General features: G+C 38.2%; 1 protein-coding gene across 4 annotated transcripts in view; it reads left to right on the top strand.

The window, feature by feature from the left end:
* Window positions 1-2,333: 2,333 nt before the first annotated feature.
* The window catches only part of NBEAL1 (neurobeachin like 1), a 116,481-nt gene continuing 92,094 nt past the window's right edge, over window positions 2,334-26,720 (top strand). For 2 of the 4 annotated variants that reach the window (XM_070732028.1, XM_070732026.1), the window contains exons 1-3: window positions 2,334-2,455; window positions 3,478-3,993; window positions 26,021-26,112. In XM_070732028.1, the coding sequence (XP_070588129.1) occupies window positions 3,943-3,993; window positions 26,021-26,112 (143 nt within the window). In that variant the 5' untranslated portion in view covers window positions 2,334-2,455; window positions 3,478-3,942. Of the gene's footprint in view, window positions 2,456-3,477; window positions 3,994-26,020; window positions 26,113-26,720 lie in introns of those variants that run through there. The other 2 variants (XM_070732025.1, XM_070732024.1) reach the window with 1 other exon arrangement.

The following is a 26,720-nucleotide window of genomic DNA, read 5'->3' as shown; positions in this document are numbered from 1 at the left end:
CAGTATTATTAATTTTAATGGGATTCATTTAAGGTGAAGGCGGCATCATTGTTTGGAAAAGCAATTAAAACATCTCCATGTATTTACTTTGATTAAAAATTATCTGGAGATATAATAATAATAATAATAATAATAATAATAATAATAATAATAATAATTTATTAGATTTGTATGTTCTCCGAAGACTTGGAGCAGCTCACAACTTATAAAACAATAATCTGCAAGGCATTCCTTAATTATTTGGCGAACCTTTTTTCCCCTCGGATGCTGAAGGAGCCAAAAGAGCGTGGGTGCACGCTATCGCGCATGCATGAGTACCCATACCCATAATTCAATGCCTGGGGAGGGTAAAAACAGCTTGCCCCACCCCCTGGGGGCCTTCTGGAGGCCAGAAATGGCCTGTTCCCTAACTTCTGGTGGGCCCAATAGGCTCATGTTTTGTCCTGCCCAGGTTCCAAAGGCTTCCCTGGAGCAGGGGGAGGGTAAAAATGTTCTCCCCTATCCCCTCATGGCCTCTCTGGAAGCCAAAAACGCCCTTCCAGAACCTCTGTGGGAGCCAAAAATCAGCTGGCTGACACACACATGCATGTTGCAGCTGAGCTAGGACAACAACTCGCATGCCAGCAGATATGGCACCCATGTCATAGATTCACCATCACTGGTATAGTGCAAAGAGGAGAGCTTACTAGTATTTAAGTAGGAAGCTTCATTTCTGCATAAGTAAAGATGTATGTACGTATTTGTCAAATATGTATAGAATAGTAGTAGTTTGTATAAACATAACAATTAAAAAGTAATGATAAGGAGGACAATAGGACAGGGATGGTAGGCAGGATGGTTTTTGGGGAAGAAACTGCAGTCAGGTAGTGCATTCCAGGCATTGGAGCCGGGGTGGCGCAGCAGGTAGAGTGCTGTACTGCAGGCCACTGAAGCTGACTTGTAGATCTGAAGGTCAGCGGTTCAAATCTCATCATTGGCTCAAGGTTGACTCAGCCTTCCATCCTTCCGAGGTGGGTAAAATGAGGACCCGGATTGTGGGGGCAATAGCCTAGCTCTGTTAAAAAAAAGTGCTACTGCTAACATGTTGTAAGCCGCCCTGAGTCTAAGGAGAAGGGCGGCATAAAAATCGAATAAATAAATAAATAAATAAATTGATCACTCTTGCTGTAGTCGTATTTTCTGCAGTCGAGTTTGGAGCAGTTTACACTTAGTTTGAATCTATTACATGCTCGTGTATTGTTGCAGTTGAAAGTGAAGTACAGTGTTCCCTCGATTTTCGCGGGTTCAAACTTCGCGAATCGCCTATACCACGGTTTTTCAAAAAATATTAATTAAAAAATACTTCATGGGTTTTTTTCTATACCATGGTTTTTCCCACCTGATGACGTCATACGTCATCGCCAAACTAATAATTTTTGCAAATAAATAACAAAAAAAATAATTATTGTTAATAAATAATTATGTTTATAAATATCAGGATCACTAAGTGTCTTATTCAATGGTAAGTACCAGTAATAATGGTGAGTAAATTATTGTTAAGGGAATGGGAAATGGTAATTTAGGGGTTTAAAGTGTTAAGGGATGGTTTGTGATACTGTTTATAGCCAAAAATGGTGTATTTACTTCCGCATCTCTACTTCGCGGAAATTCGACTTTCGCGGGCGGTCTTGGAACGCATCCCCCGTGGAAATCGAGGGAACACTGTAGTCATTCACATGAAGGACATTTTGGTATATGATTTTATGAACTACATTTAGATCAGATTGGAGGCGGATACTCAAGATATTCCTTGAGTAATGTGTAAAATAATTAAAAAATGGTGGGATACTAAATAATAAAGCAAGCACCTATAATTGCTGTTATCTCTATGTATGTCTACCCAACTGTACCGCCATACAAAATAGTTATTGAGGGGAAAAAAGTTTTCTTGCTTTGTAGCTGATCAGCTGTAGGAAAACCACTTCAGCCAGAGAGTTCACTCTTATCTGTGCCACTTAGCGCTGAATAAACTAAGCCAAGGTGATTAAGGCGATGTTCCTCCTGGCTCCTCCCTCCGAGGCTCATTCAGATGCTGTGATCCAAGACATTCGAATAAGTTGTTCATTTCCTCTCGTTTCCCATTCTCGGAGAATCGGAAGCCTAGAACCCGAACGCCTGCGAATCCGAAGCGCTGGGGTGGGGGAAGTGGGGAAACCGCGAATTGCCAGGAAGGAAGATGGCTACCGGCGCTTCCGATGACGCCATTTTCCAGCGCCCGCAAAGGGAGTGGGCGGGCGTGGTGAGAAGAGCGGGGCGGGGCAGCCGAGGAAGCGCTGGAATGTGGGCGGGGCGGCGAAGCGGGCGATGTGGCTTCCTATTTGCCAGCAGCCGCAGCAGCAGCCGACTCCTCCGCCCGGGCTGAATCGGACCGTGGCAGGCGAAGCCCCTCTCCGGGGAGTCTCCTCCGAGGTCCCCGGTAAGTTTCTTCGGGGGCTTCGCTGGAGAGGCTTGTCCGGAGTGATGCGGGGACCGGGAAGCAAGACATGGAACTGGGTCCCGGAGGCTGGGAGGGTCAAGGAACCAGGAAGGAGGGAATCTCGCTCTTGATGCTGCACCGCAGGGTTGGCGGTGGGGCTCGCCCGGGCGGGGAGGAGCCGAGGGCTCGGAGCGAGAAGGGAGCACTGCTAAGGAGAGGAAAATCATCGCCGAGCCCGGAGTAAAACTTGCCACAGCAAATGAAAAAAGCGGTGGCGAGGGTGGGTTGGGTCGAGAGGAGGCATTTTTAGTAAAGGTGGGGGGAGAATGCGGAGGGTAAACATTGGAAACCGGAACGCTACATTGGTTTTCCGATTATTTACTTTTGGAAGAGTGTAAGGGAGGGTAGCCTGTTTTTCCATCAATTTTGTTCATCAGTTGTTTGAAGCTTGAAGTGAGACCCTTTCTTTGAAGTTTAGTATTCTGCATTAAAAGGAAAGCACGGGGTGGAAGAACCCAGTCTTCCACGGAGGAAAAAAAGATCGTTGCAAGGTGTCTTTCATTTGCATCTTTCCTTAAAAGAAATAAAGCAAGTTAACAGGCGTAATTTAATTAGGATAGCAGGTTTGAGTAATTGAAATTGGGCTTATGTTTCCAAATAATTCCCCTCAACACTGTCAAACTATTTACTAAGTCTGCACTACTATTGCTACTAGTTTTTTCTCATCATTCCTATCATCCATTTCCTCGCACTTATGAGTATATGACTGTAACTTGTTGCTTGTATCCTTAAGATTTTTATTAATATTGATTGTTTCCTCATTGTTTATTTGACCTATATGTCAATCATTAAGTTTTATATTTCATGATTCTTGACAAATGTATATTTTCTTTTATGCACACTGAGAGCATATGCAGCAAAGACATTCCTTTTGTGTCCAATCACACTTGGCCAATAAAGAATTCTATTCTATTCTATGCAGGATATTTTTTTATTGACAATCTTTTTTTTTTTTTTGGCAGGTGTCCCATCATGTCGTTTGCCTTATTGGAGAATTAAAAAGACATCTTCTGTTATTGCTAACAACTACTAAAGTATCCCAGGATATCAAAATTGGAAAGATGCTGAAACCCTAAAATTAAATGGAATTTTAATACTGACATTTAATGAAGCCACAAGAACATTCCTTGGAGTCTCTTGGAGTCAAAGTTCTTATAGAGTTGAAGAATCCCCCCCCCTTTTTTTTGCATATTCTGTATCCATCAACAAGCTTAATTTTATTTGGAAGATGACAGATTTTCCAAAGTGCCATTAATGAAAAGAAAAGAGCAAATTGTCACACTTTATTATTTAAACTTTGCATCAGAAACTAATTCTGTTCCTCTTTGGTTGAGTCCATAAACTGAAGCCAATAATTTAAACTGAAACGGAGAATGTTTGGATCCTGATTAGAGGGTATTTCCCAACCAAATAAGAGGGAGTGTAGGATGGCATCCAGGGAGAGGCTTTATGAACTTTGGATGCTCTACTGTAATAAGGTAACTTTTTAAAATTGTTGTACATTAGTTGCAATTGTTTTTCAGATGCTGAATAGCTATGGCTACAACAGACATGCTGCATAAAATAGTGATAAAATATTTTTCAGAGTGTATTTTCCAGTATCATGAATTAGCCACCAATAATTAAGTTCTGTTGCACAGATTATAATTGATTTAGGTTGTAAAGTGTGAATGTAATAAATATGCAGGCCATAGCACCATGCTTACCATAAGCCTTGTAAAATAAATTTCTTGTGTATGCATTGGCAAACCTAGCCTTGTTTTTGAACAAATAATTCTTAGGCTTGGGTAAATTTGATGGGTGATGTTGAAAAAGATTTAAACACAAGAAATAGCTGCCTACTAACAAAATGATATATGAACATCAACATAATTTTATGCACCATCAAGAAATTATTCTTAGTTTTGTTATGTAGTACATTTCTTGTATCTTCCTTGACTTTAGTTTTGTAACCATTGTGATTACTTCAACAGCTTTATTGTACAGAACATATGATACTTGTGTGTTCATTATTATGTAGCAAAAAGAAAGCTTGTGGAAATGCTTCTCTGAGCAAAGATTTATTGTTGAATTTTTAGTTTTTGGTGCCTAAGCTGGCAAGCTTTTCAAATATAAATACCCTGTTGTTTGACAAAGCTTATGAGCAGGTACTTAATAACATAATGTTTTTAAAAAGTCTAATACTGAACCAGAGTTTAATGTAGGGGTAATTTCTAATCCCCCCCCCTTAAGAATTGTAATCACTTCAATTTCCCTGTGGTGCATTATTTTTACATAAAAATTATCCTGATAATAAGTTACTGGCTTTCAAATAGGAAAGTTTAATTAAATACATATTTTTTTTCCTTTTTAAAGAGCTGTTTTATGGGGAAAGTATCTGAAAAAATTTATCTGGGTCTAGGCATTGTAACAGTGAGAATACCGTATATGTTCTGTGATGGAGAAGAATAGCCCATTGCAGAAGACAACCTGATTGATTCCTAAATTTCATAGCTAAAACTCTGGATCAATGCTCAGAGTCACCTGAACTGCAAGATTGGTGGCAAGTTAATTTGATAAATAAACCAGGTAATTTGGGTGACAAAAAGCATCCTTTTTCCCCCAGGAATTGCTTCCTTTGAGATGCTTTTATAAAGCTAGTTACAATGATTATGTATGTGATATATAGATCCAAGAGCATGACAATGAACTGTAGCCTTTTAATGCAAGAATGGACATGAGCCAGTTCATACAACTGTAGGTTGCAGTGTGTTCTAAGAACATTTTAAGATATCAGAAAGCCAATTACACTCTACCTACAATTACTGACTTCACATATTGATGTGGTTATTTGATTTGAAACAATGTGTACATTTGCTCATTGTAGTTTATTAGCTTGGTTTAAGGGTTAGTATATCTAATTCAAGTTTCATGGTTTATTGGTTTATTCAGTCAATGATAGCTTCAACGATGCGGGAAATTTTTTAGTTCCTTTTCCACTTAGTATTGGCATCTCCCTATATGATTATTAATTCAATTTTAATTTCAAATACTAGTTAAATTCATAGTTATTGCTGACAAGTATTGTTAAATCAGCCTCTGAATTTTCTTATTGGAGTGGTCTCTTGTTTTGAATCTACAAGTTTTATTGGATTTCAAGTATTAGTTGAGTTTCACACTTTGTAACAATGCAAGGAATGATATGATCATAGTTGCTTGAGGAAGGCTAAGTAAGGACAAAACTGATATGGAGGATAGGTTTATGGCATTAGAATAACAGTTGTATTTGTCATAAATAGTAGAAATACATCTGTTTCTAATATCAAAACGTAATATGCTTTCAAATCACATGACTATCTTCCCCATCATGATAAACCAGCATTCTGAAGAATTCAGGCTTATATGAATTTCTGTTGCCAGTAAGTATTGATTGAACAATCCAGAGCTCTTTCTGACAGTTATTTAGTGTGATATGTAAACTAAGATCCCTGCTTATCTCTCAGATAAGCTAGAAATTGGAAGCCAAGAACAAATTTTGAATTTCTCTCAGCTAGTAACATGTTGAAATCCATCTCCACATTTTTTTCAACTTAAATTATTAGAACTTTGGCCAGAAAGCATTTTGGATTTCTGTAGAAAATTTGAATATATTTCTCTTTTTATATCAAATTGGTAATTTGGCATATTACATGAAGAATTTGATCCTTTTTAAGACATTTCTTGAAATATCTTCCTATAATATTTCCCTGTTAAAAAGAAAATATCCTGCAGAAAAGACAGGAGCGGAAAAATTTATTTTAAAGGTTGGCAGAAGTTTCTCTAGCCCATTGTATTTTCTTATTGGCAACTTCAGAAGTCTTCAATTCAGTCATTGTTGTGCCAAAGAAACAGTAATGAGAACATACTTTCTCTCACTTCAGCATGTTTTTGGGTGATGCTATGAAAATAATATAAATCACTTATTGGGAAAAGGCCATGGAATCACTATTTGTTGCTGATAACAAACTTTTGACTAATGTTTGAGAAAATACTAGATTTGTTACTGATTTATAAACACAAGCCATTGATTGGTCTACATTGTAATGATCAGTTTTAAGATCATGAAAAATTCTAGTTCCTCATAGTCATTTCCATTTATTGGAATATCCACCAAATTGAGTGGTCCCTGTCCTGTGTCACTACACATTTATTAGCTGAAGTATCAATGGGACAGAGTCACCTTTTTTATTCCCTCTCAGATTTTTACTCCACTTTTTGTATACATTTCAAGACTTGGATATCATTATGGAATTGTTTCCCCACCTCCAGCTCTCTATACCTTTGGATACATTTAAGAAAGCGTTGAAAACTTATTAAATAAAGCCGTCTGATTGATTGAAGTGGTTGTGAGCATATCTTGAGAATGGCAATGAGAAATGTTAAGTGACAGGACTGTTTTGTTGTAAATTTGATTAGTAAATATAGACTTTGAGGAATCAAATGCTTTCCCCATGCAAGATAAACCACTTTATGATTATATCGTTGTAAAAATGTTCTTTTTTATTCTACCTATAAATATATAACAGTGTTTGTTGATTTCATTTCTTTTATGTAATTTTAACATTTGTTGATTTTTATTTGTAAAATTTAGTGTTGGCTTGAAACTAGGATGTTTCTGTTTGTGTGTAAATCAATCAAATCTCAGGTTCAAGTTTTGCATGCATGTATATCGATAGAATGTTAGTTTTCTATTGTTGAGAACCTCATTTAGTTCTCCATGTGAACTAGTGAAGTGATTGGATTTTTTCTGTATTTGGAAAAGCCATATGACAGCTGTGTCATAATTTTAGAAAGCAGACTTTTTTTGAGGGGGGGAATGTTTAATGAAATCTATACTACGTAAAGGGTTGTTTTTCAGATAACGTTTAAAAGACCAATATTTGACAATGTATTAAAATATTTTTAGAATTTCAAATTTTAAAACACTTTCCTTGAAAATATTTAAATAATATTTTAAATAAATAGACCTGTCTCCTTATAAGCTATTGAATCAGCAACTTTAATGTCCTGAAACGTTCCCAGAGTAATTTAAAAGCCTTTGTAGGCATAGGTCAATAGACAGCTGTTGTGCTCCAAATGCTTTTGTCAGTGAAATTGTGGTTGGAGCTTTGGAATGGAAGCAAATAAGGTTCTTTGGCAAAGAAATTACTAGATATAATTCGGCCTAATTGCATTTTAGGTCAGTGTATCTGGCAGAGAAAGGAGAGAGCATTCCTTTGGGACTTACGGGTGCTGATGAATGCCACGTGCGTAGAGCCAGTGGCACAATCTGCTGCACATCACAAAACATTTTTAGCCAAAATTTCATAAACCGATCTCTAACTGCATTTTATTTTTTTTGCAGTGTTTAGTGTCATTTCTTTCTGCTGTATCTAATCCTTTTGCAAGGGCAGGATGGGGAGAGGGAAATGAGTTTTAATCTGAAATCAAAACTATGAAATCTAGTCATTGAGAATTACTCTGAAACCTATGATGGATTTGAAGCCTTAACTGTTTGGAAAGTGGAGATTATTGCTGTTTATTTTGATTCCAGTATTGACCTTGTCACAACCATACCCCAAATTTATATAATTGAACATTCATACTTATAATTCTACTAAAATGAAATATTTGCTTCTCATAATAGTCAGAAGAGCTATTCACTTTTCATTACTTCGGAATTATTCTTATTGTAAAGGCTAGCTCTAGTGATGGCAATTATTGGCAATTTGGCTTGATTTCCTAGGGCTGGGCTATGTAAATGCTTTTTCATTGATTGAGATATGTAAATGCTTTTTCATTGATTGAGATATGTAAATGCTTTTCATTGATTGATAAACTGAATGTATCTTTTTGTTTTATGAAACTTGCTATGAAAAACTAGAAAGATATTTTTCTCTGTATAGATTACTATATAGTCTAGTGGAAACTTATTATTTTGAAATTTGAATTATTTTTTTCTCATATTTTGGGTGTCCTCTTACTCAGAAAAAAGTTCTATATTTGAACATCAGGATTGTAGATTATAAATAAAATATTTTAAAAGTGGAAAACATTCTACTTAGGATCATGTGTTATATATACTTCTAAATTAATTATTACTATTATATGACTCCCTTAAATATATTACAGTCCTGTATTATTAAAAGCCAAGAAATTTTGATGAAACCAAATTTGTGGTTTTTGACATAACATAAAATGGTTACAAAAAAAATCAGGATTGAACTAAGTGGGGAGTACCCAACAGATGAAGAATTCTTAATTACTAAAATGTTATTTGGCATTCTCTCTACACTAATATATAGGAACATGATCAGATAGGTCAAGTATTTTCACATATTTTCTTAGTTATACAATCCATAGCTTTCATTATCTACAACAAGGACAGTAAGGGATAGTCCAGGAGGGGTTACACAAAGCTAGAAAGCTGATTTTTTTTTAATGAAATATGATAAACTGGGAGCCATCTGTTGCTTGATTAGTTCTTCTTAAAACAATGTATAAAAGGGGGATTCTACCATTTTCTGCCTGGAAAAAGCTGGAACTCAAAACTAAAAAATAATTATTTTTTCCTCTTCTCTGCAATATTCCATGTTTGTACATTAGGTGACGTTTTAAATTCTGATAAGTGTGTGTTCATAAGATCATTCTGCTTGCTTAGTTTATGAATAAGGTTTTTTTTTGTTTTACAATACTATATAGGTAACTATATCTGCTTCTGATTTATCTTTTTCAAGGCATATTGCTAGATTAATTAATTATAACTAGGGTGCAGAGCTCTCATTTTAATCCAGCATTGTGACACTAACTTGACTCGCACACTGTATGATTAGCAATTGTAGTTTGCTCAGTGCAATAGTTGGGCTTAATATGTTTAATCAAAATTACACAAATGACATTAAGTATTAGCCTGGGAGGCTAAAAAAGTGATGAGTGAATACCATTAAACCTTCTCTGCCTGATTATTTTTTAAATTAATTTCTCTTTTCATTTATTCTTTTTCATGTATGCTTAATCATATACTATAAGCCTTATGGACATGAGGTATAAATGTGGCCTTAAGTGGCCAGATAAGCATTGCATGAAACCAAGATTCAGCATCATTCCAATAAACATTACTATATCAAACACCAATGCATCAAGTTTTTATAAGAGCAGTATGGTGTGATTATATCTAGAAACACCTTTCTCTCCATTAGAGGGGGATTCATAGATGACACGATTAGTTTCTTTCTCACCTTACTGTTGATGACTGGCAGGGAGAAGATTCTGATTGACAGCAAAATCAGTGAGCACTTTGGACAATCCCCATATGCCCCATATTACGACCAACCAACATAGCACACAAAAAAATTAAAATTTCCAGAACTTTTCAATCAGCTAGGAGGCATGAGAGCGATAACATTTTGATTGATTTGGTCAGATGGCACTGATAACTCCCTATGTAAAAGCATGGAGTTGGAGAGGGAAAGAAGTTTCCTATGGATTTACTTAAAGGTTTTGTTCCATTTAATACACCGTATTTTTAATTGCATAAGACGTACCAGAGTATAAGACACACCTTACTTTTGGGGGAGGAAAATAGGGGGGGGGGATCTACCTACCAGGTATTCATCTGGCTAGCGCCCTTAGTCTGTTCAGCTTCAGCCCATTATTTTATCCCCTGGTTAGGGTTGAAAAAACCTTCTTCAGAGGGAGTAGGAATGAAAAAAAGCCTGCAAAGACTGAGGGCAGGAAAAACCTTCTTTGAAGGGAGTAGGAAGCTGAGCAGATTGTTAGCACCCAGTTAGAGCTGGGGGGAGAAAAGCTTTGAAAAAGCTACATTTGTAGTATAAGATGCACCCAAATCTTCCAGCCTCTTTTAGGGAGTAAAAAAGATGTGTCTTATGCACTGAAAAATACAGTACCTTTCGCTAGGGCAGTGATTTTCAACCTTTTTTGAGCTGCGGCACATTTTTTACATTTAGAAAACACTGGGCACATTGAGTGGGGCGGGTGCGGGTGGGGGGGGCGAAAAAAAGTTTGGACAAAAAAATTCTCTCTCTTCCTCCCTTTCGCTCTATTTCTCTCTCCCTCTTTCTCTCCCTTCCTTCCTCTTTCTTTCTCTCCATCCCTCTTTCTTTCTCTTCCTTCCTCTTTTTTGCTCTCTCTCACCCTCCCTGCCTCCCTCTATGTCTTTCTCTCTCTCTCTCTCTTTTTCTCTCTCTTGCTTTCTTTCTCTTGTTCTCTCTCTCTCTCTCTTGCTTTCTTTCTCTCTCTCTTGTCCTCTTTCTCTCTCTCTCTCTCTCTTGCTTTCTTTCTCTCTCTGAGCTTCGCGGCACACCTGATCATGTCTCACGGCACACTAGTGTGCCGCGGCACACTGGTTGAAAAACACTGCGCTAGGGTATCATAGGCTATTTTATATAGTGTATGTAGTTTTGCAGAGGCAGAACTACACATCACCATGATACCGTCTCAAAGCACTATTTGTTATATCAGTGTTTACAATTCGTATATGCCCCATTGTAAGCCTTCCAATTTTTTTAATAGCAGTCAAACGTCTGTCATCAAGTAGTCCATGGTTCTGGTAATGGATGTCTTATAGAGCAATCGCAACAGTCACCCGATTGTTTAGGAATTGTTCCTCCCACCAAAATTCCTTCAGAAAATGAAAGACATAATATGTCATTCCATAATCCTTCTCACCCATCTGCTATAGCAGAGGGAGAGGTGTCCGGAGGTAGAAGAGGTAAGCGGAAGGATTCAGGCGGAGATCATTGGAAAAGCCTGCCTTGCAATGGAATGCTCAGAATAATTAATCCCAGCTGATGCTTTACTTGGGTACTCCTCAACATTCTTTCTTAAGAATTCTATAAACATCAAATTGCTTCAACATTCTTTTATTGTTGTTTGATGAGCTTTGTCAGGCATGGCTATGTGGGCTCTCATGGCAAAGATATGCATTCATCGCCATGGAAATTTAATATATGAATTAACAGTTGGCCTTGCACAATTAATTGATTAGATTAATCAATTTGGTTCAGTCATGTCTGATTCTTCAAGACTGCTTGGAAAGTCAATTAGTTTTCTTGGCAAAGTTAATCTAAAGTGTCTATGGAGATTGTCAATCATCCAGGTCATGGTTGTCCCAAAGGTGCTTTTTCCAAAAAGCAACTGGACTTTCTTGGTTTTTTTCTTTGAAAAGGTTTCGCTCCTCATTCAGGAAGCTTCTTCAGTTCTAACTGACGGGTGGGGAATGAAAGGATTTATATTAGCACTCTGAATGTTAGCTCTTTGAGAATTGTTGAGGCCACTTGGGGGTTTATCTGTATTCTCAGGTTCACCTGAATCAGAGTGTAAATGGGTTCTTGGGACTGCTGAAACAACTGCATTGTAAACAGGAGATAGGCGGTGTCTTATCTCTCCAATTTTAATATAGATGGCTCCTCTTTCAAAGCAGTGGTTCTCTCTGTCCAGAATATGAACTTTGCTGTCTTCAAAAGAGTGAGCCTTGTCTTTGAAATGTAGAAGAACTGCTGAATCCTGTCCTTATGAGTTTGTTCTGTGTTGTGCCATGCGTTTGGGTAGTGGTGGTTTTGGTCTGCACAAGCCTTGCTGCAGTGCATTGCATATACCACATTGCTCTGTTTGTGTCTGGGTATTCGTATACATGTATGCAGTGTGCATGCTTGTTGTGTTGTTTAAAAATCCATTATTCAAAAGTGCCACTGCCCCCTGCCTAGGGCTAGTGAAGTGATTGGCCTAAGGCAGTGATGGCGAACCTATGACATGGGTGCTACAGGTGGCATGTGGAGCCATATCTGCTGGCACGCGAGCCGTTGCCCTAGCTCAGCTCCAGTGTGTGCTGGCCAGCTGATTTTTGGCTTGCACAGAAGCTCTGGGAGGGCGTTTCTGGCTTCCAGAGAGCTCCCTGAGAATGGGAGAAGCTGTTTTTACCCTCCCCCGGCTCCAGGGAAGCCTTTGGAGCCTGGTGAGGAAGTAACCTGAGCCTACTGGGCCTGGTGAGGAAGTAACCTGAGCCTACTGGGCCTGGTGAGGAAGTAACCTGAGCCTACTGGGCCTGGTGAGGAAGTAACCTGAGCCTACTGGGCCCACCAGAAGTTGAGAAACAGGCCGTTTCCATCCTCCAAAGGGCCTCTGGGGGTCGGGTAAGCTGTTTTTGCCCTCCTCAGGCATTGAATTATGGATGTGGGTACTCGTGCACGCGCGATAGTGTGCACCTTTTTTGGCACCCAAGGGGAAAAAAGTTCACGATCACTGGCCTAAGGTCACCCAACTGGCTCTGTACCTCAACTAGGACTAGACCTCAAGGTCTCCCAGTTTATACAAAATAGTACATTGAGGGTGGGGAAAATCATACTTAAGAAGTTATAAGTTTAAATTAAAATGCTTCAGGATAATTGAGGGCTTTTTAAAAAAAAGATAATCTAAAGTGAAATTATAGATACTTGGTCAGGATTCTAAGGAAATAAATATAAAATATCTTTGAACATATGTTTTACAGTTTCCATTATCTGAAGATTAATTCTTCTGTAATAGTATAAGAACTGCTGCTTCTTGGAAAGTAGAATTTCTTCATATTGCTTTTGGCAAATTGTACAGTCTAATTTTCCCATCATCCTAACCTTGGGAGCCACCTGCTAGTGATACTTTCATGAGGCTGTGATTTTTGTATAGATAGTTCAAGTGGTGGTGGGGGAACCCCTTAAAAACATTGGATAGTTATTTTTGAGAAGAGGGAGACCAAGTTGTCTTAGATTCAGGTTAGTATGAAATTACAGAAATAATATCTGCATGAACTACAAGAGAGCTGCATTTGACTGTAGAAAACAATCTATTGTAGGAAACAATCTTGGCAGAGAAAGTAGATTCAGTATATTGGATGTAAAGTATATCTGTTGCACATAATTTTCTATAAGTAGAAACAAATGAGGACTAATTCATAATTAACTTTTCTTCTTTCAATGAATGGAGCCTATGCTGAGGAGGCTTAAACAGAGTTGATCCTTTCTTTTTCTCTGGAGAAGCCTATACCAGCAGCCTAATACTTTAATGTCTCATACTAGAATATGTTTCTTTAGAAAGCTTTAGAACAATTTCATTGGATTCAAATGTCTGGGAAAGTATTTTTAATTCTTCATTACATAATATCTGAGAATTGAGTTGGAACTTGAACTTGATTTTCCTTTGCCGTTGCTAATCACAGAGGTCCAAGTGAAACATGAGAATTTAATGTGGGGATTATCAAAGATGGAAACTTTGTATTGGCTCAACCTTTTACATGCAGAATCAAGAACTACATGGAATGTAACTTTGTCCAATGTATTGGACTAGGATTACAGTTCCAATACATGAAATATATAAAGTTTTGAATAAACAAACACTGTCTGACTTTTGAAAATGATTAGAAATTATTATCTACTATTTTAAAACTTGGCTAGAATATGATCAGTGACTAATGTAATAATTGGTGGAGTTAATGATGCAAAATGGTTTATTTCTGATTTGAGAAGTGACAGATTTTTCCTCTTAGGGAGTGGAATGTTATACTGAAAATAGCCACCGGCTGATCCAGTTTTTGTTTACAACAGCCAGCACTTCCTGATAGGAAAATAAACTGTACTGAACTTTACTCTTCAAATTGTATCATCAAGTATGGTTGAAGCTCAGTAGATACTATGGGTGATTCTTCCAAATTTTGGGAAATATAGGTCTTATATTTCCCAAAATATGCTTTGGAGCAGAAGTCACCAACCGGTGGTTCATGGACCACTGGTGGTCCGTGAGAAAAATTTGGTGGTCCGCAGTGCACCCAGGTGGAGGAGTTGCTCTGAGATGACTAATGGGCCATTCCTGTGACTAGAGCTCTGAAATATGGGACTGGCCAGGCAGCTCATGGTAGGGCTGGAAATTTTTGCTGTAGAGGAAGGTATGTGCAACTTGCAACTTTGCAGGAGGTGCAGTGTGCAAGGAGTAGCGCAGCCTTCGCCAGCCGGAATGAGTAGTGGTGCTGTTGCAGCAAGTGGGAGTTGCGGCGGAGGTGGCCCAAAGCAACGCAATTCGCAGTTCTTTTGTCCTTTTGCTATAGCGTCCTGTCAGATGAACTCACCAGTGGCTGTCCCCACCACTTGCCCTCCCTGTCACTCCTTGCCTGGCCTGAGAAGAGAAGGGCAGGGGATGGAGATTCTCTCCATATTCCAGAGTGGAGCAAAGTTTCATCTCTTGCTGTGTTTCCCAGGCGTTTCTTCCGGCCCTTGTTGGTGCTACTCGGCTGGGAGATGTGTGACTTCCTCTCCACCCCAAGACACAGGCTGGCCAGAGAGAAAGAGAGAGGAGGGAGAGAGAGAGAGAGAAAAAAAAATAGGGATGAGAGAGAGAGAAAGATGAGAGGGAGAGAGATGAAAGCGAGGGGGCACAGAGATGGGGGAGAGAGTGGGAGGAGAAAAAGAGGTGGGAGAGAGTCACAGAGGGGGTAGAGAGATGACAGAGAGAGAGAGAGATGAGAGACAGACAAAGGGAGAGAGATGAGAGAGAAAGAGTGGGGGAAGGGAGAGAGAAATGAAAGAGAAGGTGAGAAGAGAGATGAGAGAGAAGGGGAGGGAGAGAGAGATGAGAAACAAAGAGAGGGGGAGAGAGATGAGACAGAGGGAGAAGGGGAGAGGTGAGAGAGAGAGAGAGAGAGAGGAGGAAAAGAGATGAGAGAGAGAAGGGGGGAGAGAGAGATGTGAGATGGAGTAAAAAAGAGGGGAAGCGATAATGCCTGAAGGACCCGATCCTGTCACTGGGAGTCCAGGTGCTTCAGCAAGTGGTGCAGTGGGTTTGTATTAGTGGTCCGTGGGATTTTAAATTATGAATTTAGCGGTCCCTGAAATCCGACAGATTGCTGACCCCTGCTTTGGAGCATATGCATCAAAGACAAATTCCTTGTGTGTCCAATCACACTTTGCCAATAAAGAATCCTACTCAATTCTAATTCTAGTAACTGGTGGTCTTCCCCATTCTTTTGTAGTGTAGCAAGGGAGATGAACTTTTATCTGGCAGATTTCACAAAATCATCCAAATGAAAGGCAGGAATCAGTTTTTTAAAATGTCACACAAATTAAAAACAGGTACTGTATTTGTATTTCTACCGTAGTAGAGGGGAGGAGAGAGAGAACCATGAGGACAAATTTGGGATTTGGCTTTGGGTAACCAAAAATCTTGCTTAAATAACATTGTTCATGCAAAATAAATCTCTTGCTAAGGCCTAAGGCCATTGAAAGCACCTTCTTATTATACTTAGCTTTTGCTTTCTAAAAAGTCAGAATCTGATGGGAAACAAATTGTCTAGAGATCATTAATTGTATTTCAAATATCTCATTTGTACATTGTTTCAAGTCAAAATAAAACTAGAGATAGTGGTTTCCTGTTTTGCGTAATTTCCAGATGTAGCTACCGGTAGTTGCCATTATCACTGCAATCCAACAAGACAGTTGCAGAGGAAATAAATTTGATATAAGTAACACTGAGACGCCATTAAAATCTCCCAGAAGAATCTATGCCTCATATGGGACATGACAGGGGTGGGTTTGAATCACTGAGGACAGTGTCATACAAGAGAATGTATAGAATTCTTTATTGGCCAAGTGTGATTGGAGACACAAGGAATTTGTCTTTGGTGCATATGCTCTCAGAGTACATAAAAGAAAAAGATACATTTGTCAAGAATCATGAGGTACAACACTTAATTATTGCCATAGGGTTCAAATAAGCAATCAGGAAACAATTAATATTAATATAAATTGTAAGGATACAAGCAACAAATTGCAGTCATACAGTCATAAGTGGGAGGAAAAGGGTGATAGGAACGATGAGAAAAACTAATAGTAATAGTAATGCAGCCTTAATGAATAGTTTGACAGCGGTGATGGAATTATTTGTTTAGCAGAGTGATGGCGTTTGGGGAAAAAACTGTTCTTGTGTCTAGTTGTCTTGGTTTGCAGTGCTCTATAGCAACGTTTTGAGGTAGTAGTTGAAACAATTTATGTCTAGAGTTTTGAGTATAGAGTTTTGTCTGTTTAGTGGTACCAAGTTATATAAATATATTAAGGGCAGTAGATATAGGCAGTAGAAGATGATGTTTCTGTATGTATTCTCCTAGGAAATTTTATATTCAAAATTAGTTTCACTGTCACAAAATGGTTGCTTAGTGACAAGTCACTTTAATAAACCGCAGAACAAAGAACAAAGAAGTAGATTGATTTACTCATATCTTACCTTTGTTCTTCCCTTAACTCACTTACTGGCAATCCTCTGGGCTGCCCAAAACGTCATTATAAAAAATGTGTTTTTTTATTTTCATCTTATTTAATTTTGTTCTGTTCAAGTATTTTACATTTTACGCAATGGATTCTCCTATTGGTACTTTGTGACAAGGCTGTTGTAGGAATTTTTTTCCTGGCTAAAGCAGTGTGCTTTAAATAAATTGTATGTAGTTAGAATTGTGGACTAAGGTCATTTTAAAAAGCAACTAGCTACATTCATGATAATAACATCTGATAGGAACCATAACCATATTTCACAAATCATGATGCCATCATCCAAACCACATGGATTACGCATCTTGCTATTTGTAGGTTATTATTCTGACAAACGTTGTTATTATGTATACTCTCCATAATCCATATTGTTTGTGGTGCAGTGGTTAGAGTGCAGTAAAGCTGATCACCAGCTGCCAGCAGTTTGGCAGATTGAATCTCAGTAGGATAAAGGTTGACTTCCATCCTTCCAAGGTCGGTAAAATGAGGACCCTGATGGTTGGGGACAATATGCTTACTCTCTGTAAACCGCTTAAGAGAGGCCGTAAAGCACTGTGAAGCGGTATATAAGTCTAAATGCTATTGCTATTGTCCAATAGTCATGATGGATATGACACAGCTTTTCTCACCAGCATCCGTGTTCATGGGCCATTTATCTCCTCATTATTAAATATATATAGTCAAATCAGTGAACTGAATGTTGGAATAATCCAACATTGTCTTGGTATCTTGCTCTGTATGTGTTAAAAAATTCATTTGGGCACCGTTGATAAAAAAATAATGAACAACAGTTGTTTTCAGTTTGATTTACTAGGACAACTTTTTACTAGTATTTCTAAGCTTGTTTCAAGTATTAGAAAAACTGTCTTGAAACACTGAAGAAGACATTCTGACTCCAGAGACAAGGTTCTACAAGACTATTCCAAAGGCAAAGCTAGATTATAAAAGTCCATTTAAAATAACCTCATAAAACTACTGGTCATTCTTGACCTGAACAGTTCATTTAGTAACTGCTCGAAGTTACAACGGCACTGAAAAAAGTAATTTATGACCATTTTTCACAATTACGACCATTGCAGCATCCCCATGATAAAAATGTGTACGCTTGGCAAGTGACTCATATTTATGATGTTAAGGAGGTCATGCGATCCCCTTTTTGACTCAGAAGTGATTTTTCAAAAGGCAATTGGACTTTTTTCCTTGAGGAAGAAACAAAACACTTTGTTCTTCCTCAAGGAAAGAAAGTCCAGTTGCCCTTTGAAAAAGCACTTTTGAGACAACTATAACCTGGATGACTGAGAATCTCTGCAGACACCCCCTTTTTGGACCTTCTGACCAAGCAAACTCAGTGGGAAAGCCAGATTCACTTAATAACTGTGTTGACTTAACATGATTAGGTGTTTCACTCAACAACTGTGGCAGGAAAGGACATATAAAATGGGATGAAACCCATTTAACAAATGTCTCATTTAGCAACAGAAATTTTGTGCTCTGTTGTGGTTGTAAGTCAAGGCCTATCTAGATAGTTTTTCATTAGATATGATAAGACTATTTTTAAAGCTATTTTTGTTGCTCTATGATTATAATAAAGACCTGATTGATGGATTAGTCATTGACAAAATGAGACTCTGTGGTGACACTCCCTGGGCGGGCCCTGACATTAGGCAAAGAAAAAAAACTGCTTAACTCAGTTGGCTATGACGCAGCTGTGTTTGCCAGAGTATGGCCCACACTCCTAAAATTACAGTAGTTAGCTGTTCAGATGTGGTAGGGATCCATTTACTTGGCCTGCCACTGTTTCTTTACAAGGAAAGACAAAGTGTTTGGTCTTTCAGCTCAATGGCAAAATGGCTTATCCCTAGAGCAGGGGTGTCAAACTTGTGGTGTAACAGTGGTGTCATGTGACATATTGGGACTTCTCCCACTTTGCTAAATTGGGTGTGGGCGTGGCCAGTGTGTGATACATCTATCCCACAGGCCGCAGTTTTGACAACCCTGCCCTAGAGTCTCCCATGAACTACAGTAGTACCTCTAGATACCAGCTGCTCCACATGCGAGTATTCCAAGTTACGAGCCACGACGGGAGCGAAATTTCTGTTCGACACCCAAGCTCAAATTCGGGATATGAGCCGAGCTTCCACTAGGTGGCGCAAGAATCCTTGCTTCTGGTTATCTCGGCGGGGAAAAACAAAGTCTAAAGCCATTCGTTCGAGATACGAGTTGATCGACATACGAGCTCGGTTCTGGAACGAATTAAACTTGTATTTTTAATGAGTTTTGCTTGTTTCTTGACTTTCAGTATTTAATGGTGTTTCTGACAGCTAGCAACAACTTCACAACTATCAAAGATGCAAAATTAATGTCTGCCTAGTGACTCTCTTCCCTTTCTACCTGGCGTTGTTTGTGTCATAAAACCAACAGTTTTAATTAATACAAAACTAAACAAAGACCATTTGTATTAGTAGGAGGCATTGAAATAGGAGCCCCAATCTTCTTCTTGCCTGCAACTTATTCTGTATAAGAATTTGTGTGGGCAGCCTAAAAGCCATTCCGTTCAGCTAACAAATGAAACCCTGAATGGAAATCCTAGAAATGTATGTATGTGTTCCATTTATATACCCCCTTATCTCACATTCTTGATTTATTTATTTGTCCATTTGTTAGGTTTATACACTATTTTTCTCCAAAGAGTTTAAGGTAGTATAGGTGGAATTCCCTCCTTCAATGTTTCCCCACTGCAGCCCCACAACCTGTGTTCTGTATTGCCAGTTCTAGAGGGACATTTGCCACAAGTTGATTACATAGAAACATAGAAACATAGAAGTCTGATGGCAGAAAAAGACCTCATGGTCCATCTAGTCTGCCCTTATACTATTTCCTGTATTTTATCTTACAATGGATATATGTTTATCCCAGGCATGTTTAAATTCAGTTACTGTGGATTTACCAACTACATCTGCTGGAAGTTTGTTCCAAGGATCTACTACTCTTTCAGTGAAATAATATTTTCTCATGTTGCTTTTGATCTTTCCCCCAACTAACTTCAGATTGTGTCCCCTTGTTCTTGTGTTCACTTTCCTATTAAAAACACTTCCCTCCTGGACCTTATTTAACCCTTTAACATATTTAAATGTTTCGATCATGTCACCCCTTTTCCTTCTGTCCTCCAGACTATACAGATTGAGTTCATTAAGTCTTTCCTGATACGTTTCATGCTTAAGATCTTCCACCATTCTTGTAGTCCGTCTTTGGACCCGTTCAATTTTGTCAATATCTTTTTGTAGGTGAGGTCTCCAGAACTGAACACAGTATTCCAAATGTGGTCTCACCAGCACTCTATATAGCGGGAACATAATCTCCCTCTTCCTGCTTGTTATACCTCTAGCTATGCAGCCAAGCATCCTACTTGCTTTCCCTACTTCTCTTTTATTTAAATTTCTTGGGCACTATCTGTTAAGATGAATTTATTTTTTTTTGTATTAAAATTAAAAATAAAATTATTTATGTGTAAGCTTTGCTAATGGTTGCTAATAATTCTTGTTATGGGATAGTTTTGTGTTGTTCATTTATTGATTGTACTTTTATTGGTCAATGACTGAAATAAAATTCTGTCTCTCTATCTTTAGCAACTTCCTGGGGGGAAGGGCAGATTGAATGGGGAAAAAAATCCCCCACTGTCTTTGTTATTAGTCAAATGTGTGTCCTATCTTTAAGGTGATTATAACAATAAAAACATGCAGAGTGTTCCATGTTATACCTGTGGAAAACTATATTTACAGTAAGTAATAAAACACAGAATGGATTTACAGGTGGCTTCCCTCTCTGTTTATGCTTATCAAATTTCCTTCCTGTTTTTAACTGTCCAAATGTGCCAAAGAGACATATCTGAAATACAGTAGTTGTTTCTGAATGTGCTTTTGAAATTGTAGTTGGCTTAAACTTTAATTCAGTTTAAAGATAAAGGTGAACTCACCCTTTGAATTACCTCCTTCTTGGCGCAAAGGGAAGATAGAGCAATATGATTTCACCATGGTTTAATTTGTAGTTGGAAAGTTGAGCTTTATTTATCTTTTAAAACATAATTGTTGTATTGATTCAATTATTATTTGAAGGGTTTTGTTCTTATTTTATTCACGTGCCTTGTTTTTTGTATGATGGTATTATATTTTGGGATTGTAAATAAATAGTTTTAACTTGTGTTTTACTTGTCTTTGTTGTAAAAGATGATGGTGATGATTATATGTTTTCAAATTTGGCTACTAGTACTGAATTAGGAGGGTTTGCTTCTATGAAAGGTGATTACTGTACTCTGATTTTAGGTGACACTAGTAAATCTGTTTAAAACCGTGCATATTGAATAATTCTAAAAGCCTCAAGGAAAAAAAATCTAACTATCAATTGATTGTTAAAATATTATGAAATATTGATATTTTTTTTACATATATTCATTCAATCCAGTTTGTTTCTGTTTTACCAAACAATATCTTTGAGTACTGTATCTTGTTAAGTTTGCTTGAAGTTAACCAAACATTTCTACTTGTCATGCTTGTCATTGCTTCTTCAACATTAATTTGTTGATAAGAGTAACCAGAAAATTTAATGACAAAGACTTGCATTTTGGATTGTAAATTTCTTGGGCTATCTATCATTTTGCATTTGATAAAATGTCCTTGTATACAGATGGCATTATATAAATAGATGTGGGTGTGTTCTGCCTGAATGGGAAAAAAATTGTAGTAGTAAAATATGATGCCACTTATTCCCTGCCTTCTGGTAAATTAGAAGTAAATTGATTGTTGAAAAAACAGCACTCATTCATTGCCTTTCAATAGAGAATAGAACAATTAAAATTTGCTACTGGAACTGCTTACACAAGTCCCTGCAGTTTTCTTGGCAAGCTTTTTCACAAAGTGTTTGCCATTATCTGTTTTCTAGGGCTAAGAGAGAGTGATTGACCCAAGGTCACTGGCATTGTACCTAAGGTGGAACTAGAACTCAGTCCCTGATTTCTAGGTTGACTTAGGCTTCCATCCTTCTGAGGATGGTAAAATGAGGACCCAGATTGGGGCAATATTGGGGCAATATGCTGACTTTGTAAACTGCTTAGAGAGTGTTGCAAAGCACTATTAAGCAGTATACGAGTCTAAGTGCTACTGCTATTGCTATTTCTATTCTAGCTTGATGTCTTAATCAGTAGCCCAAACTGGCTTTCTCCTGACTGCTTACCATGAAGTTAAAATAATTCAATTCCCTTTTGGCCGGAACAACATAAATAACTTTGGAGCCACATAATAAAAAACAGAACAACCAAACCTCTTAGCTGTTCCCTTTAAATCAAAAGTTTTCAAACTTGACAACTTTAAGACATGTGGACTTCAACTTCCAGAATTCTCCAGCCAGCATAGCTTGGGAGTTGAATTGGGAATTCTGGGAGCTGAAGTCCACAAATCTTAAATTTGCAAACTTTGGGGACTTGGCTTGTGATGTCAAAACCAAGAAAACATATAGCAAAAACAAGACAGCATCTTAATCACTTGCATCATTGGCTTTTCTTGTGAGGGGACATTGTCATGTAAGCAACTTCTAGCTTTCTGTTTGTTATTGCCACGTTGGGATATATACTGATTTGTCATCTGGGAAAGACAGAAATGTTTTAAAAATATCACAAGAGTCTAGTGATGGATGCCTATTTATTCTGGAAATGAGTCACCCTCCTAGTCTGATTTTTCAAGATATATTTTTGCCTTGGAACAAAGCTTTAATGGCTGATTTTGGGAAAGATTATTTCCATGGATACAGAAAGTGTGCCCACTTTTTACCAGTAGCTAAATCCCCCAACGGGAAACCCCCCCACTGTGTTACCATGTTTAAGGAATTCCTCCCCCCTCTAATTTATGTTGTAACATGTTTAGATGCTGGTGCCAAGGTAGTGCAGAAGAAGTATTTTATAGCAAGTGAGTCTCAGAAGCTCTCTAGACAAGACAAATTTGGTTGAATTTTATAAAATATATCTGATATTGCTAGTTGGAATTGCAAAATCTATATATTGATTTTTGTGAACTGCTTACCCAATGAATTGCAATAATAAGAAAAACAAAATTCTTGTAGAGCAGAAACCCAATGGCTCAGGAATGTGCTGTAACTTTTTAATAAACTAGTTGTGTAGTGCCTTGATAAGCATGATCCAATATTGAAGGATATCTGAAATCTGTAGTTACTTACACTTATTTGATTTAGATTCTACCATGTTTGATCATAATTTATTAGGCAAACTACAGTTCATCCTTCACACAAGTCACTGACGGTGCAGACTGCAGAAGCTAAGTTTGTACAGTATAACATATAAAGCTAGATCACATTGATGGTGGATTTGTTTTATGAAGCAGACCAGTGAATCAAATCATTGATCCATCTCACTCAGTATGATACTGGCTATAGCTTTCCTATATCCAAGATTTTTCCAATTAGTTTTCTGTAAACTGTTTTAAGTGATAGGTATAAACCTGTGTTTTTTAATGTACACACCCTACCACTTATACTTTCACATTTCTCTTTACTTTTTGTGTCTTGTTCACATGATTGGTTGGACCAGTTTTTCTCAATTTAGTAAATACCTTCTCCTTTTCAACTCAGTCAGATAAAACATAAAATTTATTTTAAATTAAGTTGAATTCATTAGATTTTTACAATAAATTTTAATTCTTTATTGGTTACATGTGATTGGACACACAAGGAATCTATCTTTGGTGCATATGTTCTCAGTGTACAGTGGTCCCTTGACTTTTGCGGGGGATACATTCCAAGACCCCCCGCGAAAGTCAAATTTCCGTGAAGTAGAGATGCTCCCTTCCTTCCTTCCTTCCCCTCCCTCCTCCATTCCTGGTTTTACTTACTTACCCCCAGAACCCGCAGGGGCAACGGGGCGACAAGCTGGGGGCTTTGCTGTGCTCAGTGCCGGCATCTCCCATGGCAGCGGCGGTAGCACTGGTGCTCAGGGTCAGGGCAGGGGAAGGAGAAGCTCTAGGCAAGAGGGATCCAGGCCAGGACTTGAAGCTGGGATTCCAGGCCGGTCAGCTGGGAGGTCGGATGCTACCACTAAGGGAGACGACTTAGGTGGGTGGAGGAAGAAGAGGCGGCGGTGGCAGGCGGCAGTAAGGCTCGGCTTCAAGTGGAGCGTACCAACGCTCCAAGAATTAAAGGGGAGGGATCAGGAAGCTGGGGTGGAAGCGGAGCTTTTATTTAAAGCAGGATGGCCTGGTGGGGGGAAGAGGAGAGTTAAAACGCACATTATTGTACATCGGGCAGCCATGGGAAAAACATTCAAATGTTCAAAAAAACTGTGGAGTATTTTTTAATTAATATTTTTAAAAAACCCGTGGTATAGCCTTTCCGCGAAAGTCAGACCCGCGAAAGTCAAGGGACCACTGTACATATGAAAGAAAAAAAAATTCATTAATAATCATAAGATACAACACTTAGTGATAGTCATAGGTTACTAATAATCAAATCATATTGGAAACAAACAGAACAACATAAATCATAAAATAGAATAGAATTCGTAATGGGCCACACAAGGAATTTGTCTTTGGTGCATATGCTCTCAGTGTACATAAAAGAAAAGATACATTTGTCAAGAATCATGAGGTACAAAACTTAATGATTGCCATAGGATACAAATAAGCAATCAGGAAACAATATTAATATTGTAAGGATAAAAGCAACAAGTTACAGTCGTTCAGTCATAAATGGGAGGAAAAGGGTGATAGGAACGATGAGAAGACTAATAGTAATAGTAATGCAGCCTTAGTTAATATTTTAACAGTGGCGAGGGAATTATTTGTTTAGCAGAGTGATGGCGTTCTTGAGTCTAGTTGTGATGTGATTTTGCCTAGCTTCTCTTGAGGCTTCCTATCTGTTAGAAAGCTTGTTATATATTATTAATTATTACATATTTAATATTATTAAATATTAAAAATACAAGCAACATGGTTATGGTCATAAGTGGAAGTAGATAGGTAATAGGAAGGATGAGAAGAATAATAGTAATACAATCTTAGCAAATAGTTTGGCAGTGTTGAGGGAATTAGTTGTTTAGCAGAGTGATGGCATGAGGGGGGGAAAACTGTCCCTGTGTCTAATTGTTGTGTTGTGCAGTGCCCTTTAGTGTTGTTTTGAGGACAGAAGTTGAAACAATTTTATGTTCAGGATGTGAGGCGTGTGTAGATATTTTCTCAGCCCTTTTTTTGACTAGTGCAGGCAATTGTTTTTTCTGCAGTTCTAATTATCTGTTGAAGTCTGTGTCTGTCATATTTGGTTGCAGAGCCAAACCAGACAGATATAGAGGTGCAGATGACAGACTCAACAATTCCTCTGTAGAACTGAATCAAGTTCTACAGAGAACCTGAAAAACTGACTGACTTTTTTTCCTGAAAAACCTAGAAAAACTGACCAGGTTTTTTTCAGTTCAGTAAATAGCTTCTTTTCAATTCAGTTGGATAAAACGTAAAGTTTAATCTAAACTGAGTTGAATTCATGAGTTCATGAACATATACTATCTGAATTGATGATTAGATGGGAAACATCTAAATTAATTATGTCAGAAGTACAAAAGGAATATACTAGAGCCGTGATGGTGAACCTATGGCACGGGTGCCACAGATGGGCACACAGAGCCATATCTGAGTGCATGCGAGGCTTTGCCCTATGTCAGCTCCAGTGCTGGCCAGATTATTTTTGACCGGAGTGGGAGGCCATTTTCATCCTCCCCAGGCTTCAGGAAAGCCTCTGGAACCTGTGGATGGTGAAAAACGACCCAATGGGCCAACTAGAAGTTTGTTTCCAAACTTCTGGTTGGCCCATTCAGCCATTTTTCACCATCCATATGCTCCAGAGGCTTTCCTGAAGCCTGGGGACAGTGACAAATGGCCCAAGGGGCTTACCGGAAGTCCAAAGGCTTCAGTGAGGCCTGCGCTCATGCATGGAGGGGCAGCCCTGCGGATTGTGTGCATATGCGTGGAGCAAGGCATTGCATTATGGGTGCAGGCACACGTATATGCACTATTACGCATGCATGTACTCTTTTGGCACCCAAGCAAATAAAGATTCGCCATCATTGTACTAGAGCAAGCAAGTTGCAAAAACATGTTCATATATTTCTGGGATTAAAAAAAAAATTCATTGTATTAAACGAGTCTCTTTTTCTTCACAGAAAGATCCAGACTACTTGAAGCTCTGGTTGGACAGTTTTGTTTCTAGCTATGAACAGTTTCTAGATGTGGACTTTGAAAAACTGCCCACTCGGTATGTTGAAATAGATCTTATTTGATCTGATATATAAAACTATTTGTGATAATACTTTTATCAAATATAGTATGCAAACATAGTAACATTAGACCCCATCCTCTGGCCATTGAATGTTTAATATGTTTGGTTGCATTGAATGAATGATTGTGATACTTAGTTTTATAATGTTTTTAGTTTTTAGTTAATTAATTACATTAATTGGATCCGATTGTAATTTGTATATATATTGTAATTTGTATATATATTGTGTATTGACATGCTGTGAGCCGCCCCAAGTCCATATATTGGAAACAATGTCATCTGGCGGGACTCAGGGGAAGAGCCTTCTCTGTGGCGGTCCCAACCCTCTGGAATCAACTCCTCCAGAGATCAGGATTGCCCCCACCCTCCTTGCCTTTCGCAAACTCCTTAAAACCCACCTCTGCCATCAGGCATGAGGAAATTGATTCCCCTGGGCCGTTTCCATTTTATGTATGGTTTGTATGACATGTATGACTGTTTTTTATGTTAAGGGTTTAAAATTTATTTATTTATTTATTTTATTTATTAAATTTGTATGCCGCCCCTCTCCGTAAACTCGGGGCAGCTCACAGCAATAATAGAAA

Source organism: Erythrolamprus reginae, chromosome 1 (genome assembly GCF_031021105.1).
Source record: "Erythrolamprus reginae isolate rEryReg1 chromosome 1, rEryReg1.hap1, whole genome shotgun sequence".
Taxonomy (NCBI): Eukaryota; Metazoa; Chordata; class Lepidosauria; order Squamata; family Dipsadidae; genus Erythrolamprus; species Erythrolamprus reginae.
This window is presented reverse-complemented; position numbering and strand designations above follow the sequence as displayed.